The sequence below is a fragment of the Eupeodes corollae genome, chromosome 1 (assembly GCF_945859685.1).
Source record: "Eupeodes corollae chromosome 1, idEupCoro1.1, whole genome shotgun sequence".
NCBI classification, from domain to species: Eukaryota; Metazoa; Arthropoda; class Insecta; order Diptera; family Syrphidae; genus Eupeodes; species Eupeodes corollae.
Window position 1 is genome coordinate 280,547,387 of NC_079147.1, and position 20,579 is coordinate 280,567,965.

Here is a 20,579-nt window from a genome sequence, read left to right on the forward strand (position 1 = left end):
AGTATAAAAGATAATTTAAAGTAGTTACAATTTATTCTATAACAAAGAAAAACAAAGAAAAATAAGAAGACAACTAATTAAATTAATTCTAATCATAATTAATGCTCAAACATTTAAAGACGATAGATGATTTCTAATTTCTATCTTCATCCTTCGCGGATCTTCAATACTCCTAATATCGCGTGGAAGACGAATACTATTTATAAAAAATTGGCGATCCGATGTTAAGGATGAGTACCGCGGATGAATGAGTTGTCCGGATCTACTCGAATTAGGCGTTTGTATTCTTTCGAACAAATAGCTTGGTTCATGCGTTAGTTAAATGTCAGAAATCAAAAGTAGAGCACGACGCTCCAGGAAACTGTTAAATGTCATATTAAAAAGCTTAACTGAAAACGCTGAAACATGCTCATAACTTCGTAAACCATAGATATAACGAACTGCGCTGTTGAAAGCTACATTTAATTTACGCTTGCTTTCAAAACTGCCCGAACTATATATTTCACACCCATAAATAAGAGTTGGCACTATTAATGTTTTCACCAGCATAATTCGAGTTTTGATAGGGGTAAAAGATTGAGAGGCTGTAAGGAAACGTAAAGCACCATACCTATGACTGAATTTATATGGCTACCCCACGTCAAGCAGCGATTAAAAAGAATACCCAGATTTCTAGCTGTCTCAGAGTATATAATTGGAGTATTGTTAAGGAATACCAATGGCAAGTAGGATAATTCTAATGGTTTCCGTGAAATAACGAGACGGTTTGATTTCAAAGGGTTCAATAAGAGGCCATGAGATTGAGACCAACGTGAAATACTCTCCAAATCTTCGTTTATACAAGTTACATGATGTTCAATGAGACCGACTCTGCAACGTAGGTACAACTGCACATCGTCAGCGTACATACAGATTTTACAGTACTTTACAATACTAGGAAGTGCGTTAATGTACAATGAAAACAAGAGTGAACCGAAAATTGACCCTTGTGGAACTCCCCTAGTAGTTGACAAAAACTCATATAAATTGTTATTTATATCAACTGCTTGTTTTCTTCCAATCAAGTAAAATTTGATTAAATCTATAGCATTGGATGAGAAACTAAACTCATTATGAAGCTTGTTGCACAGAACAGAGAAATCATCGGAATCGAATGCCTTGGAAAAGTTTAGTACAACTAGAAACGAGATTTTGTCTTCATCCATCGATTGTCGCAAATCTTCTGTCACATTTATGAGCGAGGTAATACAGCTATGTCGCTTACAGAAACCAGATTGATTTGGCGTTAATAAATTCGTACGACTTAAATACGCATTAATTTGTCTTTGCACCAATCTTTCTTTTGAGATGTAAGGCAAAATGGCTACGGGCCTAAATAGAATAGAATTGGCTTTCGAAATGAAATACAGAGCCAGGGGTCTTACTCTGTAATGCGTGTCGAAAGCCAATCCGATTTTAACCTAATATTCAAATCGTTTATGAACTCTTACTCTGTAAAATGTTCGAATCGAATGAAACAACCGTCTAGTACTTTTTATATTTATCGAACAGATTGCCGAAGCTCAAAGTATTTCTTATGAGATTTGTCAAAGCAAAAATACAAACAAAAAATCAAAACAAATCAGAATTATCGTAAGACTTTTTTTACACTTCACTGCTTTGCAATTGCCACATCTCTCTATTAAGCTTAGAACGTTTAAGCTGATTTGCTTTCATAGTGATTATGTTTTTTTGTGTTGAAATTTGTGTTTTTCCAAGGTATACTTTTTTCCTTCAAGTCATACGAATTCCACCATAATTTCAAATTGCTTTTGTTTGGTATGCACATTTTTCGCTGATGATTCCCTGTAATGGAATTTATTTGCTTAAATCTTGAATAAGATTATTATTTTCTTACTTATATTTTATCTATTTCACACAACTTAGCACAATTTTACTTTTGTGTCCTTTAAAAACTACCTTCGAATTGCAATTCGTTACCTCTCTTGGTGCAGAAACAAAATTTTCGTTTTCGAACGCTAATGACATTCGGAAACGCAAAATTCGAATACGGATTTGCCATTCCGTAAGTACTAGATTTGTAGTACCCGTGGCATGATGGTTAGTGCGTTGGACTGTTATGCCAGAGGTTTTGGGTTCGATCCCTGCCTGTGTCTTTTCACGGGTACTGCCTCTTGCGAGGAATTGACAAATTCTCCAAGTGTAACTCTTGTCATGAAAAAGTGCTTTCTCAAAATAAGCCGTTCGGATTCGGCGTATAAACTGTAGGTCCCCTCCATTCCTGACAACATTACTCGCACACAGGAATGGTTGAGATTTGTAAGTCACTAGGCCCTAGTTCTCGTCGACTGTTTATAAGTACTAGATTTCTTATCCGCATTAAAAATAGAGAGTACAAAATATTCGTTTTCGTAAATATTTGCTTTCGAAACGCATTACAGAGTAGAGCCCCTTTTAAAAACGGCCTTCGAATTGCAATTCGTTACCTCTCTTGGTGTAGAATCAAAATGTCCGTGTTTAAACGCTAAAGACATTCGAAAACGCATTGCCAGGTACGAAAAATTCGAATGCGGATTTGTAATTCCGTAAGTACTAGAGTTCTTATAAGAATTAGAAATAGAGAGTACAAAATATTCGTTTTTGAAAATATTTGCTTTCGAAACGTATTTCAACCGCCAACTAGTGGTCATCATCGCTTATCACGTTTTAACTGTCGAGTTATATTTTATAAGGAAATGAAAATCCAAATGCAAAATACGACCAAAGTGAAGTATGTTTCTTTTAAGAACGATGATAAAAACGATAAATTCAGAAATGTGAACGTTAACAATCAAATGCATCTCGTAAAGCGTGAAAACTTTCGTAGTGAGATATAATACATTTTGCTCGATTGTAAATCGGTCCACCAAAGAAGGGGTTGGTGGAGGTGTGTTCTCTGAACGACTGAAATTAAGTCTCTCATTCCGCCTTCCCAATCATTGTAGCGTGTTCCAGGCGGAACTTGTCTTGGCTCAAAGAAAACGTGATATCAACAACTGATATCCGTATTTTCTCTGACAGCCAGGCCGCTATCAAATCTCTGGACACTGTCTCTACAACCTCTATAACAGTCCATAACTGTCGATCATCTCTAATGGAGATGGCGCAGCAGTTTAATATTTACCTTTGCTGGGTGCCGGGCCATAGAGACATTCCAGGTAACTGTAAGGCAGATGAAATCGATGGACACTGTCTAATAGGAAAGCACGCCACGAGACTAGGCGTATTTTCAAATGACTTTTGCAGAAGCTGCACATGCCCTGCTCTAGCTCGAAAACGCAGGAATTACCTAGGACAATGGGCCATTAAATTGGCCTAAGTGTGTCCGTTTCCATCTTGGACAGCCACTATAACCTAACCTTACCTAAATCGGTCCATTAACCAATCCATGAAACCTTAAATAGGAATTAAGCTCCACAGGTGGGACATACCAGCGCTACCAACTTGAAACCACGAAATGAATGAACCTCTACGTACCTATAGAAGATTAAAATGAAAATATTCAGCAAATTGGAAAGCTATTTTTCCTTAATTCGAAACTATGATTAATTGTTTTTAATGACCACCCTTAACAATACAAATTGCAAATAACTCCCAGCTTAGTGTAACATATTAATTTGTTTTCCTTTCGATTCAAATCCAAAGATAACACACCTCTAGGCAATAAAAATAATACTCCACATACAAATCTAATCAATACAATACAATTTACATGTTAAGGTACGACCATTCGGTTTCCATTTGCCATCAAAATAACATTTAATAACCTCCCCTTATTTCCCCAAATTATCTGTTTTTATTTTTTTAATTCTAGGAATGCAGTTTTATCATCCCCCTTCTTTTTTTTGTTGATGTATTAAATGTCGATTCTCATTTATTTATTAATTCCTCCCTACGCCGAGACCGACGCACGACGACGATGTTAATATGAATTGCACATTTAACGTAAACCAAAACAAGTAATTTTTGAGTAACGATATCTTTTCTACATATAAATTTTATCAGTGGACACAATGAATAAATAATAATATACATAGATAGTTACCTGAAACCAGTCGGTACATAATGAAATTCCCCGAATCAAAATCAATTGCTGATAGCGTAAGTAGGTCCATGCCAACAGCAGTCTGCCGTGAAACATAACCAGTGCAATCGGTACGTTCAAATTGCGGCCGATTGTCATTGACATCTTTAATTTTAACAACAAGCTCAATTTCCGTTTGCCGCCGGAATGGCAGTCCCCAGTCGGACGCCCGCACACTCAGAATATACTCCCTTCGCATTGTCTCATAGTCGATAAGTTTCGACGTCCTTAGAATACCTGAAAAATGGTCAATATCGAAGGGAACTTCATTCAAATTGGCAATGCTGTACGATATGTAAGCATTCTCGCCCGAGTCTTTATCTCTCGCTGTTATTTTAATGACCGTCGTGCCAGCGGGTTCGTTTTCGTCTATCCAAACGGTGTTATTTATAAAATCAAAAATGGGATCATTGTCATTGGTGTCCTGGACATTAATTTTGACTTTGGCAGAGGACTGCTTGCGTGTGCCCACGTTCCCTTGATCTATGGCCGACACTGTTAATGTATAAAATGCCTTCGTTTCGGCATCCAACTTCTTTTGGGTGTAGAGCATTCCGGTATCGGGATTAATGCGAAATTCACCCCCTTCGTTGCCGCCGACAATTTCTAAAAATACTTGCGAGTTCTTGCCAACATCTTGGTCTGTGACTTTTAATCGTATCACAGGCGTGTTCGGTGGTGATGTCTCTGGTACAGTCACTTCGTATATTTGCCGATTAAAAACTGGAGAATTGTCATTGGCGTCACTGATATGAACGGGAATTGTCTTATAACTAGATTGTGGGGGTATCCCCCGGTCTTCTGCACGAAATGTTAAATTATATCCTTGGGGTGTTCTTTCTCTATCCAATAGGCTGTGAATTTCAATAAAGTATTCGCCGGGCTTCTGCGATGGTCTTATTCGAAAGTGTCCATCCGGGTCACCACTCACTAGCTCTACACCTTTTATTCGGCCATGGATTCCTTGGTCTTTGTCGGTAACTCTTATGATGCCGTATATATTGGCGTTAGCTCCTTCTTCTACATATGGCAAGGTTCTTACATAAATGTCCGGGGGATATAAATTCACCTGAAAATAGAAAGTATAGTTCAAGTTGAAAATTATTTCTGACACTTTCAAAAAGAAACAAAAGACAATTCATAGGTAGAGTAAAGTATTGATCCAAAAAGTTGGTAAGTTATGTTTTTTGAAAGTACACTTATGTACTTTACTTGTATCTAGTATAACATAAATGATGTGGCTTGAAATTATTTTTGGTATCTGCTTTTTCGAGTCCCCTAAAAAATAGCGATGATGATGACTATGTGCAGGAACCTATTTATGTACTTGCAAAGTACCCAATCTGTTCGCAACTTTGAAGAAGGCAAAAAATATTGCATTCCAGTATACTTTATTTTTAGACAAAGAAAAACGAAGATAATCTGGAGAATATTTTGCCATAAGCGTTTTTTTTTTTAAGGGAGAATGACAAGACCTTGGTGAAGTTCGGTAAGAAGATATTTTATTTTGGTATTATATTAAAAATAGATTATTTATAAGCTTCGTATATGTAATTTTTATTGTAATTAGGGCCAATTATTTATACACATTTCTTTGGAAAACGGAAGTTTTATCGATTTACCTAAAATCGCAGACTTTCAAGGACTTTTTCGTTCTTTTGAATGATGAATGAGATTTAATAAAATGAGGGTATTTGTAATATGAAAGTGGACTGAAAAACAACCTCTTAGTAGAAAAAAGGATAACTGTTATAGATACATTTTTTGTTCTGTTCTTAAATTGCTTAACCTGACGGAACTTACACGCACAAACATTTTCAAAGACGATTTTTATATTTTTGTTTCCAAATATTGAGGGTTTTTGTAACATTTGTCGATGATTACTAATCCCTTAAGATGTTAGGAAGTCTTGTTTACGCCTACTTGTAAAGTAGAAGTTTTTTATTATGAGTCAACTGGATAGGTACAGCAACAATTCAATGGTTGTTTATGAGCGTTTTCAAGTACTGGATAGTTTAAATGAGCAATTTTAGTGTTTTAAGTGAAATTCAATGTCTGGTGTAAAATTTTAAGACCAACATGCCTTAGCAATGTTTCAAAAGCTAAAATCGACTTGATTAGACACCAATACCTAATCGGACCAGCAAATTGGCCAGAGTCTTTATTGCTTATATTCTTATTTCAAAAATACGATTTCATACAGATAAGGGAGGTAAAAAGAACTGCAAAAACAGCAGTTATTAAAATGCGAGGAATCTTAAACGAATTAATCCTTTGTTGACCAAGCTATGAAAAAATTATATAAAAGAACACCTAGATTATTTAGTCGAACATCCTTGGAAACAGACTCTCCTTTGGCCCTTCGTTTTTGATACATTGTGGAGATTCGTCACTCTGTGATGCTCTTTTCAGACCACGTCTGTCAACATGTAAATTCTTATGTGATAAAAGTCCCAGTGTAACACATCTTTTATGTTCCAGAAGAGGAACTTTTTTATTCATTTGGCAGTACATGATAAATTTATTTACGAAACAAATTTCGAGCATTCCCCAAAAAAGACGATGCCACCACTTCTTTGATCTTCGGCTAGCACATAAGTGGACCGATGTTGATCAGCATGGCTCACTCCTCCCATGAATGTGTTGTAGTCTTTCACGGCTTTAGGATAGCTGACTTCGTGTTGTACTCCCGATTTATCCCTTCTGGTAACAGTTGAAACGACGTTGCCTTGATAGTTTGAAGCCAGTACCGTTCTGGTATCTTTCCATTTATAAAAACTGATCCCATCTTTCGAAGATCGAAGATCTTTCATTTTTGTATCTTCTATTCAATTTTTCAAATTCGTTCCACAAGCTAGAGTTTTTTTCTGTTTTCAGTTTTTTAAATAATCTCACTGACGAAAAATAATTGTCAAAGAAAGTTATGTTTTGCTTGCCCCACTCCTTTTCAGTCACTGCAAGACTACTTTTTGGCCAAGACCGTAATTTTCATATTTACTTTCTAGCTGCTTGTCCTTTCCTAAGTAAATTGAAAATTTCTTTATGTAGCCATGTTGGTCAGCTAAGCACCATAATTTGTAACCTCTCTTTGTTGACTTCATGGGATTGTACTGATTCATTGTGTTTCTACACTTGAAACGAATCATCGACTCGTCACCGGAAAGCTGTCTTGTCCCATAGTAGGAAGTGCTGAATTTTTTCATTCAACGAATCTATCATTGGACGAAACTTGAAAAGTCGATCTTTGTTATTTCTTGGAATAAGGCTGTTGTCGTATGTGTGCTACTCAGAATCATTTCGAATCCATTCCGACTTATCGTTTTACTTACTAAAGACTCCCAAAATCTTCACTTTCACTCCAAATGTGCCTGCAGTTGGGTAGTTTATGATATCCCATAAGGAAGTTTATTCCTATAAAAGCTATAGTAGCTCACCCTTCTTCAAATCTAACAACTTACTTTTCTGATCGGCGCGTAGAGATTAGATTGGTACACTATATTTTCGAGCACACTTTCAATGAGATAGACGAAAAAATCGGATGGACTGACGCAGCTCTTAAAAAATACTTCCATAGGGCCTTCTTGCAATAAAAACTCTGGAATTTCTGCTACAAGATCGTTAGCTTTAGTTTTCCATTGACGACTTGGTTCCTCTTTAGGTATTTTTTCTTCGAAATACTGCATCCCGGAAGATTATACGAAATTTCTTCGCTACCACCCAACAACTCATCAAGCTCTTCTGGAAGTACAGCTTCATTTGGTTCTTCATTCAATCCGGCATCAGCTCTTTTTCTAGAACTAATTGTAAGTAGATCCAATTCATCTTCGGATTCTAGATCGGTATCTTTATTATTATCCAAAGGTAGTTCCTCAAGCATAGCCAAAATCTAAGTAATCTACAATTTGTAGACCTATAAACTTGGCCTACTAATATGATAACACGACTAGAAACTCGGTGCGCATAATAAAAACTTGGATAGAGGAGATAAATTTGCGGTCTCTTCTCCTACTAATCTGGTCTAAATATTATAACCTATACTTTGAAAGTACTCACAGTTAATAGGGGTGGTCGTCAGTTTGAAGAAACCTCAATTTCTGCAATTAAGCTAGTTTTTAGCGAAATATCGTTGTACTATTTCAAAAGACTGTAGGATCCTACCAGAACTAGTTTACGAAATGATTAGAAGTAAAGGTTGAAGTACCAACTACCAAACTTAACAGAACCATGTTTTAATCCATTCCAATTGTAGAAAGATGGTAGAAAGCGTTGGAAGTGGGGGAAAACTAGAGTCTTTTTAAAATCTTACCACCAGCGAATGGCACTATACCCATACAAAAACAATCTTTGTACTAAACAGAATCTTTAAAATAGGGCTCTATTGCATGTTGATGGGTGTTTCGGTTGAATTGAAAGAGGAGGAATGCAACTCTCATGAAAGATTTCAGTTAGACAAAGGTTGTCGACTATTTTTAGAACTTTTTTTTTGTTTTCTGGCGATGAGACTCAACATCGGATTTAGATCAGATCAAAAGGTTTAATAAACTTCTTGAATTGTCGAAATATGTTTGAAAGGGGTATTCTTCTTTTTTGGCCCGGATTGTACACCAATGAATTTGGTATCAAATGAAAGGTTGTTCTAAGCCGGATATATGTGCAAAAATATTTTGTCGATAACTCATGGGAGATCCGAGATATTTGAGATTGAAGTTCGAAATGGCAATTAACGCATACCTGTCTTCGATTTCCCACTCCTGAGCTAGGTTCGTTTCTTTGCACTTGGGAACTATTTACGTTACTTGGATTTTCATTAAAAGTTGAATCGTAATCCATTTTTGTCAAAAAACATATTTTAAGAAGAAATCACGTCAAAAAACCAGATGTCAACTGCATCAAACCAAAAAATATAACGGAAAAAAAAACTTATTGACAAATATTTAATATCGTGAGTGGTTAACTCTTTCCTGTATGTTAAGCTTATACCGCTCACATGCTACTCTTCTAACATTATAGTGTTAGGTAAAAGTTTTTTTGGTATTTTGGGAGCATATTTTTGAATTATTCTTGGCAAAATGAATAAATTGTTGAAGAAACCCTACTAAATTATATATGAAAATAAAGGTTGTGAACTAAGCCACTTATTGGTGCCAAAAAAAATTAATATCATCATTGAATTTTAAAAGATATTATTGTACAAAAGTTTGCCTAAAAATTGCTGTTATTCAAAGGTTTGATTAAAAATAACTCAAAATATATAAATCATAGAAATGTAATTTCATTTGAAAGATATTTTTGACACCTTTATTTTAATACCTTTTTGATTTTCCTAGCTTTTCTATATCCAAAGATATTAGAATTTATTTCGAAAAAGTGCTGATTTTTAATGGTTGGACATTTCGAACTTCAATCTGAAATATCTCGGATCTCCCATGAGTTATCGACAAAATATTTTTGCACATATATCCGGCTTAGAACAACCTTTAATTTGATACCAAATTTATTGGTGTACACTCCGGGCCGGATGTCCCTTATAAAATGAGCAATCCCCTTTGAACATTCCAAAAAGGAGGTCTGTGATGCACAAACGTAGAATTAAGAAAGCTTGCCTCCATGTAAGTGCCACCCATGGATAGTGACATTGGGGATGGTTACGATATATCGATACTAGATGTCATTCGAATCATTAAATTCTACACGACTTACGCTACCCCATTGGACAATTTATTTTTACATTCAGAGGGAAAGTGGCCCAATCCTAATGTAAAAATAAAAAAATCTTACGCAGAGATTAGCGAAAGTAAAATGCCACATTTTCCAGACAATTGGTAATATACCATCAAGGCCAGCGGATTTGAGAAATGCTGACAGGCATCGGAGGCTTCAATTCCAATCAAAAAAGAAAACAAACATTTGATTGAATTTTACATTTTACTATTGCAATATGAAAAACTCTTTTCAAATTTAATCACAAATAAATTGAACTGGAACTAAGCACTGGTTATAATATTGGGAATGATCGTAGTTTTGCCAGATCAAAAATGCTGAAAAAGGGGGTTTAAAGATTTGTTTTAAGGATCAGAGCAAAATGTTTCAAAAGGGTGATGAGTTCAAAAATGTACCACCAGAATAAAAACAGATGGGTGTATGTCTGTTACACTTATATGTTCTCATAGTCAATATATTTAATGGGATTTCTTTCCATTGGTAAATTCAGACTCCCGTCAAAAATTGATTTTTTTTTCTTGGCGCATGGAACACGATTCAAATTGTTTTTTTGTTATTGTATTAGAGTGATTCCATATACATATGTGTTTATAATTGTATTACTATTAATACAGAGAGGTTAATCTACCTACAAAAAAATCCAGATTTACAGATTTATTCTAAAATCAAAAATAAATCAATTTATTTGCCCAATGAAATTCAAAAATAGGTGAAATTTGTGTTTTGATCAAGATTAAAAATAAATTGATTTATTTTACCCATGGAAAACCCCATTAGTAAAACCTTAGCAGGATACTTTATAATAGTATGTAATTGTAAAAATTTATCGAAAGAGTTTTTCATTAATCTAAAATTTAAGGAAACAAAAAAAACTGTTGTTAACTCAATGTTTTATCTTTTTGATTTTTATCAGGGAAAGGGACAGAAAAAAGGTCGAATACAGGGCTTTACTACCTAAAGAGATTTATTTATTCGCAAATTTATATTTTTTCGTTTAATGTATGATACAACTAGATTTTCAAGAGCAATGAAATAGTTTGACACTTAAAAATACATTATATGAAAAAAATAACGGTATGTTTCAAAATACTTTTTTAAATAAACTTAATAATTCGTAGCATGACCATGATTTTTGATAACGGCTTCAGAACGCCTTTTCATGGAATCTACAAGGCCTTGACATCTCTTCACGTCTGTCTGCCACGCGTGATGAACTACAGCAAAAAGTTCGTTGTTGTTTTTTGGCTTAGCATCCCATAGGTTTTTTTATTGGATTGAGGTCAGGAGATTGAGCTGGCCAATCCATAACCTCAGTTTCACTGTCGCGAAACTATGCCTTTGCCAAGTTACTCGTATGCTTTTGATCGTTATCTTGCTGAAATATCCATTTTAGCGGCATGTCATCTTCAGCAAAGGGCAGCATAGTATTCCGCAGTATTTCGACGTAAGCTTGCTTGTCCATTATGCCATCGATTTTATGGATTAGACGCACACCTCTGCAGGAAAAGCAGCCCCTTACCACAATACTAGACCCACCATGTTTTACCGTCTTAATGATGAATCTGGGATCATATTCTGTATTAGGGGGGCGCCTTACATACTGACGAGAGCCTTTACCTCCATATAAAATAATTTTGGATTCATCAGTCCATAAAATATTCATCCACTTGTCAGTGGGCCAAGTGAGATGTTCTTTGGCAAATTGAAGACGTCGAGTCACATGAGTTTTCTTCAAAAGTGGCACCTTGCGGGGGCTGCAAGCATTCAATGTATGCTCTCGTAGACGTCTGCGTACTGTATGAACACCACAGGCTAAGTTTAGCTCGTAGCGGATTTCTATAGCGGACATTGTTGGTCGATTTTTAGCACAACGAGTAACCTGTCGAACTGTAGCGTCTGAAAGAATCCGCTTTTTACCACGTTTTTCATTTATTTTTTTGTAGGTGATCGCATTGCGTATATCATTGAGGCTGAGCAGCCGACGAGTTTTTCCAGCTTCTTGTAGGCATTGCCTTGTTTTATTAGATTTTGAATCAAAGTCCTTTTTCTTCGCTACAATGTTTTTCTCGTCACACTAAATTATGAACAGTCCAATTTTGTTTTGTTTTATACAACAAAAAAAAACTTGAAAATTAATATTAACTTACTTTTTGTACCATTAATGGAATATTTCGTTGTAAATTAGAAAATCGCTTAGAAAATCAAATCAAGAAATAAAACAAGAGGTGAATAGTAACGGTTAAAGTTTGGCACCTGAAAATTCAAAGTCAGGGTTGTCAAACATGATCGTTAATGAAATAATGCATAATGGAGACCGATAGTCCACAGTACGCGAAATATATGTAGTAGAATAAATTCAACTGACAGGCACTACTATTTCATTGCTCGTAGCTGTACATAAGATGCATCTGTCACTTTTGACACAATTTTGGGGAAAAAATGAACAATATATTAAATTACACCAAACATATGTTTGCATGCATATTAATGTTTTTCATGTGCTATGAATATTTTTCGTAAGAGCAGTGGTCTTAGGCAACAACTTTGTGGTATACCATCAGAACTGACAATATTATTTATTTAGACGAATTTGATTCTTTTTAAAAATCTTATTTGCTGATCTCTTAAAAGGGATACTTTTTTTGTTGGCTTCAAAAATAAAATTTCAATGGAGTTTTCGTCTAAAAAAGCAAGCTTTAAAATGTTTAATATAATTGGCAATTACAACATAACTGCAATGTTTAATCGACTTTTCAACAAAATTTATGAACTAAATGAAAATACAAAATATTTGTTTTTACTTACCGGTTCTACTTTGATGATAACTTTTGCTTTACTAGCTTGATTTAGACGATGACTTGCTGCCGAAACTCTGTCATTCGCCAACACCGTCAACTCATGAATATTCTTCTCCAAATAATGCAAACTCCTCGTCAGCGTTATCACACCAGATGTCGGATGTACAGCAAAATTATCATTCTCTTGCAAAAAACTATAATAAATTTCACCATTTATCCCCAGATCAGCATCCTCGGCGTTAACTTGAAGAATACTCTTATGTAGCGGTGTATCTTCTGGCACGGTTTTTGAATATTCCGTTGGATAAAACAACGGACTCAAATCATTACGATCAAGCACTCGCAACAGCACCAGTGTTTCACTTTCGTACAAATGTTTACCATTCGGTTCGAGTTGTGTGCCAAATGCCTTAACAGTCAATCGATATTCGTCGGTTTTCTCACGATTAAGTATAACATTACTAGTACGGGTTTTGATAGCTAAGAACGCAAATCCACCGACCAATCTCTCTTCGGCCTTGAATAGCTTATCCCGATCGCCGCTAATAATGCGATATTTAACATCCAAATTAGGTATACCATCAACTTGTATACCAACTTTATCTTCGTCGGGCAATTGCAAGGCATACGTCTTGCCCACGCTATTTTCTGGAATGGTAACATTATAGACGCTGTGCTTGAAACGAAACACATAAGAAGCATCATGATCCAGTCTTATTTCGTCGTTAACGTAATCGTCAATATTATTATTATTACTACTGCTACTGCTACTACTGCTACTGCTACTACTACTAACTGCACTTATACTAGAAATACTGTAGTTATCAGGGTGGTAAGAATTTGCGCTGCAGTTAAAGGAACCAACAAAGATTGCCCAAAAGAAGACATATCTTATTTGGCCTTTGTTGACACATTTTTTGTAACGCATATTGCTACAGCCGCTGGTGTTTAATTGGAATTTGTTGATCCATTTTAGATCTCCACTGAAAAGATAAATGAAAAAAGAAAAAAGTTAGTTGGAACATAGTAAATAAAAGCTAAAAGCTAGAAGTCGCAATATTAATTTATTTCAATTCGTTAAACACTGAAGCTATCAATACTTATTTATAAATTCTTAAAAACGACTTAACATCTAACGTTAATCCAAACTATTATAAAACAATGTTTTAAATTGTCATCTAAGGAAGTAGAACGTTTTCAGGAAAGCAAGGAAGAATACGGAGACAAAAACGCAACAACATTTCTTAAATCGTTTCAATTCTCATTATATGTATAGAATAATAAGGACATACAAAGACAACGTAATAAAAAGTAGTTAGAGAATATAAGGGTCTTAAAAATTTCGCCAAAATATCTTCATGAAGCCAAGGACTGCATTTGCTTTTTAATAACAAAACTAATATGCTCAGGAAATGTATGTTTCAATCATATCTACTTCCAAGTCAGCAAAAACAGACACTTACTTAAAGAATTTTCTTGCGTGTAAAACTCATGGTTTTTTGTTTGCAACATTTAAACAAGAAGTCTTCTTGCAAGAGTAGGCAGTCAGATGTAGAGATGTAAATAAAGTTGGACCTGAATGGGTGTCTTAGGGAACACCAGAATTCACAATTTTTAATTGGCTCAAACATTCTTTTCGAAATATTACACTATATTGTCATTTTTTTAAGTATGATGAAATCCAATTTAAGAAACTGTTGTTAAAACTTTGACACAACAGTTCACTACTTGATGAACGCTATATTTTTGACCTATGTATTTTGTCTCACAGGTCAATTTCTTTTAAAAATATCAGAAATACAGAAATAATTAAAATGTAAAGCAACGCTTTAACTCCTCCTGGAGCATAGGGCAGCAACAAGATCCTTTCACCTATCTCGATGCACCACAACTTACCCCAGCTGTGACCACGATTGAAAACCTTGAGACCGAGCCTGCTTTAAAACTGTTGACCTCCAATTTGTCTTTGGTATTCTAACGCGTCTATTACCTTGGGGATTCCATTGGACGGGTTGCTTTTCTATATTGTCGTCAAGTTTCCTCAGGGTATGGCCTATCCAACGCCATTTCCGATGCATGATGTCTACGTCCAATTTTTTCTGGCTGGGCCTATTCCACAGCTCAATGTTAGATATGGTTTGCGGCCACCGGATCTTCAAAATAGAGCGCAGACAACGGTTAACGAAAGCTTGTAGTCTGCTCGAGATGTTCTCAGAGCGTTTCCATGTTTCATAAGCATATAACAGCACTGACTTGACGTTGGATTCGAAGAGTTTCAACTTGGTGCGTAGCGATATTTTGCTAGAGTTCCACACATGAGAAAGGATATTCTACTGTTACCATCCAGGTCCGTTCCACCATCGAGAGCTATAAAACTTCCCAGATAATTAAACTGCTCGACTTCTTCTATGGTCCCTGCCTTAGAATAACTTGTGTGCTTTGGCCCGTGGTCATTACCTTGGTCTTATTTGTGTTAATCCTTAGGCCAGCCACCTCTCCATTCAATTGCAGCGAATCACACATCGGTTTTAAGCATGTCGTGTTGTTTGCCATGAGACACATATCGTCAGCATAATCTATGTGGCTAAGCTTGCCAAACAGACTCCATTGGATACAGTTTCTTTCATTTGTACCCACCGTGGCAGTCATCACATCGTCAATGGCCAGCAAAAACGGAATTGGTGATAAGACATCTCCTTGTCTCACTCCTTGACGCACATCGAAGGAGTCGGAAAGCTGTCTATTGTGCAACACAAAACACCTTGCGTTGTTGTACGATTCTTTAATAACAGCGACAACATTTTCAGGGATTCCGATCTCCAGGGCAATAAGCGATCTCCAGATGCATTCACTATTGACCCGAAAAAACGCCTTCTCAAATCTATAAACATTAGGCACAGCGGTGATTGGTACTCAGATGATTATTCGAGTATGATTCGCAAGGTGTTGATGTGATCGACGCACGATCGGCCACTGCGAAATCTCGTTTGGTGCCTATGGACGGTAGACTCGATCCTGGACTTAATCCTCTCCAGAATAATAGTTGCCATTACCTTAGGAAAAACGCACAGAACTGTTATACCGCGCCAGTTATTACAGTTTTTGAGGTTTTCTTTCTTTGGTAACTTAACAATAACTCCATCCTTCCAGTCCCTTGGGTAAGTTTCACTCTCCCAGACAGCCCTACGAGTTTAAGCTGCTTTAGGGTCTGCTTTTATGAATTCTGCGGTAATACCATCAAGTCCAGCTGCTTTGCTTTTCTTTAGAAGATGTATCGCATTACTTATCTCTGCACTTGTTGGGGGACTGGTGTCAATACCCCTAGAAGATCTGGGCATGTTGTTCAATTGTGGAATCAATTCAGCATTGTAGTCATTATTTAGCAGCTCACAAAAGTGCTCCTCCCATCTTTGTAGCTGATCTTCTATCGTCACTAAAAGGTTGCTGTTCAGATCTAACACGGGATGGTTAGTGTTAGTGCTACTACGCTGTCCTACAATGTCCTTAGTGATTTTATACAGCTCCCTTGCGTCCCCTCTTCCTGCAGCATGTTCCGCATTTTCCAGAAGTTTGTCCACCCTTACAGTAAAGATGCTTAATAACTAAGGTTGATGTGTAGAGATGGCAGTCACAAGCAGCCCTGGCTGTGCGACTCAATCAGCGCTGGAAAGCGCCATTTTGATACCATAAACTTGTTTGACTTAGCGAAAAACAAAAATATATAAAGATAATATTATGATGGATTTATATTGACAAATCTAACGATCCTAGAGCCATTTTGTCTCGTTCAGAGAAGACATCAGGTCTTTGATTTTTATTTTGGAAACTTCATCTAGAATGCCCTTCCGAAGCTTAACATTCTAGAACCGGCCAGGGCAGGACATTTACAGAGAAAATGAATGATAGAACGGTGCTTGTTATAGGTAGCCCATATCTTCCTTGATATTGTACAATCCGGTAGACTATTTTACCTGCGGTTGGATTCTGTAAAAAAAATTGAGAAAATGGTGCCTATTATAGCTCTAAGAGGAATATTTACCCTTTTCGCAAATGAGCTTTGAAGGGCAGAAAAGATGACTTTAAAATATCTACTGACGTTCAAGGTATGTAGTAGCCGGTGATTGTCGCAAAAATGTACGCTGAAACCAACTTTGTTTTTTGGCACTTCTATAGCTCGCTTATAAACTTACAATAACTCTGCACCAAAAGGTTTGAGTCTGTGTTGATAAGGTAGAAGATCCTAAAGATTGTCCCATCTGAACCCACATAAGCTCAAATCTTTGCAACACTTTAAGTTAGACCTCTTTCACATCAGACGGTTTCGTCCGTACGGTTAAAATTCGTAAGATTTTTTCCGTACGGACTTTTTCACACATAACCTATTTTTCCCGTGAATCGTCTACGTTTTGGTTATATTTTAGAAATTTTTTGATTTTAACTCAATTGGTTTTCAACATGTATCGAAAGCGCACTATTGCCGTCTCCGTCAAGTGTGAAAGCTTTAGTTAATTTTATTAGTTTACTATGGCCTATTTCACACGAGACGGACGACCGTACGGCGAGTTTAAAATGCGTAAGATTTTTTTTCCGTGAGACATAAAATGATATGATATGAAAACATGCATTTCGTCACGTACGCCACTAAGCTTATCGCGCCGTCCGGCTGTCGTATACTGTAGTTTTGCCGTGACCGTAGAATTGAAAGCGTATATGCTCTTCTTCGCGGCTTTAACAAAATGTCGCCGTCCGCTTTTTCGCTGTACGGTCAAACCCGTACGGAGAAAATCGTCATTTGTAAAAGAGCTCTCAGGATTTACGACAAGCGTAATTGGTTACCTCAAATCTAACAAGACTATTTTAGAACTGTTCTAACAAGTTGTTATAAAAAGTTGTTTAATAACAAAAAGATCAGAAAATTATTTTGGTTTCCTCTTAATCTAACCAAGAAGTGGTTTTATTATTAATTAAGTAGTGTAAGAATTTAAGTTTGCACTCAAATAACTCACCAAGATAATACACATTGTTTACATGCGAACATTTGCCAACGATAAAAAGCAGTCGGTTACGAACACACCAATCAAAAAGCCATTTAAGATCACAGATCACACTGTAATTTTCTTTAAATAAAATAAAAAAAGGGGATATAAATGACTATCTTGCGGGATTTCGGAATTGAGTATAAACTTATTTGATTTGAAAAGTACAGAATAGATACAATTCTAGCCGAAATGTTCTCAAAATCACGGATTTCATAATTTTAAATGTAAATTCCAAAACTCAGTTTGTCGAGCGACTTACTGGAATTAGCAAAAATACATCTCAATTGTTAATACAGCTTTTTGCAAGTTCCATTTAAGCGCCTTTTTGCAAAACCTTTTCCGATTTTGTAAGTTTCTTAAATTGATACAAAAACATAGCGATTCACAAAGAACAGACTCCAAGAATATAGGAATCACAGATAATCTACCAACGGAAAAGTGATTTTTTAAAGGCAACTTTATTGGAAATTTGACTGGAAAAATCCTCAAGAAAATGCTCTAGTCAAGTTTGCTTACTTCAAAATGTCAAATGATTATGTTTTTTTCCTTTAAATGAAAGCTGAACTTTATTACTTTGTGATTAATTTATTAACTGCACAATTTTATTTAAGATTTTGTATAAAAGGTTTCCTTGTCATTTTGGAAAGGGATGAGAACTTTTTCTGTACAATACAAAAAACAACTTATGATAGACTTTTAACCTGTGTGAAAAGTTTGTTTTGTAATCTATAAATGTTTTTATTATTGACCCAAATTATTTATTAATGATATCTAAGAAACTACCAAGCTGAATTGGTCTTCTTTGCGTTTAAAGAATTCAGTTGACTGCAAATTAAGTCCCTTAAGTTGCCTGACCCTGGCCATTGCTAGCAAGTTTTTTACTGACAGATCTAACAATATAGAGTGTGTTTTTTAAGAGGTATATAACTTTAAGTTTTCAACACTATTTTAACTTTAGTATAGAATCTGTTCCCTTTTTTTCATTATTAACGTCAAATTATAATAAATGATTTAGGGGACATTTCTTGAAAGTCTCATATTCGTAAAATTTTCTATTCTTCCTTCTTTCCGCCCACCATCTGTTATTAAAATTCTGAATCTACCATGCATAAAAGTCAAGACTTATTAGGTAGTTTTCTGAGAAAAGGGTGGGAAATGTATTTTGTATATACATATGTCAAAAGCCATTGAAAGTAATAAAACGACAATATTATTGTTTCAGCAAATTTATTTTTTTTTTAGATAAAACAACAACAATAAAAAAATACTTAGAATTCATAATTATTATAATAAAGGTGGTAATACATTGAAATCAGAGTCATATTCAGAAGTTATTTAATTCTCATAAGGGGTTGTTTTTTTTTTATTGAAAATCAACATATACAAACTACCTTTTGGTTTTCTGGTGAAACGACAATTGTTCAGATATCTCAATTTTGTTTTTGAGTTGATTTCACCTCATTTTGTGGGGTTGTTTTAAAACTATTCAATGACGATAAAAAATTCTTTAATGCGAAATTTACAATAAGAAAATAAGAGCGGTCTTATAACAATTTGACAGACATTTCCAGTTTTGAAATAAATGGTATTTTTACATTATTTAACATTACCTAATGGATTTTTACCCCACTTAAACTTATTACAGAAATGTTTACCTAAAAAAAAAACAAACTAAACTATTCCAACGACCAAAAAACTTGTCTATGGATGTCATAGCTAGTGAAAAAATATATGAAATTTTAGCGTTAGAGTTTTTCACGTAAACATAACCAAATATAAACACAAAATCCATGTGAATTTACTCAATGAAATATTTGTGTTTCTTTTTGCTTCTCAGTATACGACACACCTGATGAATATTTTAAGACTTTTCAAACAAAACCATCAAAAAAATACAAAACGATTTGTTTATTAATCCATCAAAAGTTAATGCAAATAAAAAACAAAAATTATTTATTGTTTCACTAGAAACAATTGCTTTAAAGCGTGATGATATAAAGCACATGTGTACTGTACACAGTACATACAAAAGTACACATTTGAGCACGAGCTGTGTATAACCTACCTCAATATTTAAAAATGTAAACATTTGCTGTTGATCGAAAACAAATTGAAACAGATTTCAAAATGTAATTATTATTGTTATGTTCTATTATTGACAGAAAAATAATAATTTTTTGTTTTATAGATTTAAACTTCATAAATAGATTTAGTTTATTATTATGTACAAAAATACATATGTGTACGTTCATATTATTTAATTGTCTAGTTATTAATTGGGTTCAAGTAGAGAGTTACAGTGGGTATTAGTTAATGCATCATCATTTCAGTATATTATAACGGTACACATAATATTGAACTCAATTATTTATTTAGGGGTGTATTTGAAAATATTAAAATTTTAATGTTTTTTTGTTTGTTGACAAGCTGTAACTGCCAACTTAATTATCCTTGTCATTAGTTAGTCACATATTGGATAGGCTATTCTGGATAGGTGGATTTTGAGATACCTTTTTGAACGAGTTGGATACCAAAATGCAGATAGCTGTCAAAAAATAAAAATAGCTTGTCACAGAAAGCAAAACAAATTTTAAAATAATTTTCTGGTCCCTTCAAATTAAATCTAAACGTTGAATTATCTGTTCTGTAGACTTTTTTTATTTGCAATGAGGGGACAATGAGAGTAAATTATTGTAATATTCGTGGGCTTAGGGCAAATTTTTTGTTGGCATATCACCATACTGTTTTATGCAGGCCAGCTGTTTTGGCACTAAGTGAAACCCAAGTAGGTGAGGATTCCGATCCTGCTGAATTTTGTATTCATATATTCATTTGTATAGCTTAGTGCTTTTATTCTTTTTCCATCATGGTCTCGCCATATACATTAGGAATGATATT

General features: G+C 35.1%; 1 protein-coding gene across 2 annotated transcripts in view; it reads right to left on the reverse strand.

Moving 5' to 3' along the window:
- LOC129953875 (fat-like cadherin-related tumor suppressor homolog) overlaps positions 1-20,579 on the reverse strand; it is a 91,001-nt gene that overhangs the window by 33,299 nt on the left and 37,123 nt on the right. For both annotated transcript variants that reach the window (XM_056067395.1, XM_056067396.1), the window contains exons 2-3: positions 12,650-13,625; positions 4,085-5,192 (exon numbers count right to left, since the gene is read on the reverse strand). In XM_056067395.1, coding sequence (XP_055923370.1) covers positions 4,085-5,192; positions 12,650-13,570 — 2,029 coding nt within the window. In that variant the 5' untranslated portion in view covers positions 13,571-13,625. The remainder of the gene's footprint in view (positions 1-4,084; positions 5,193-12,649; positions 13,626-20,579) is intronic.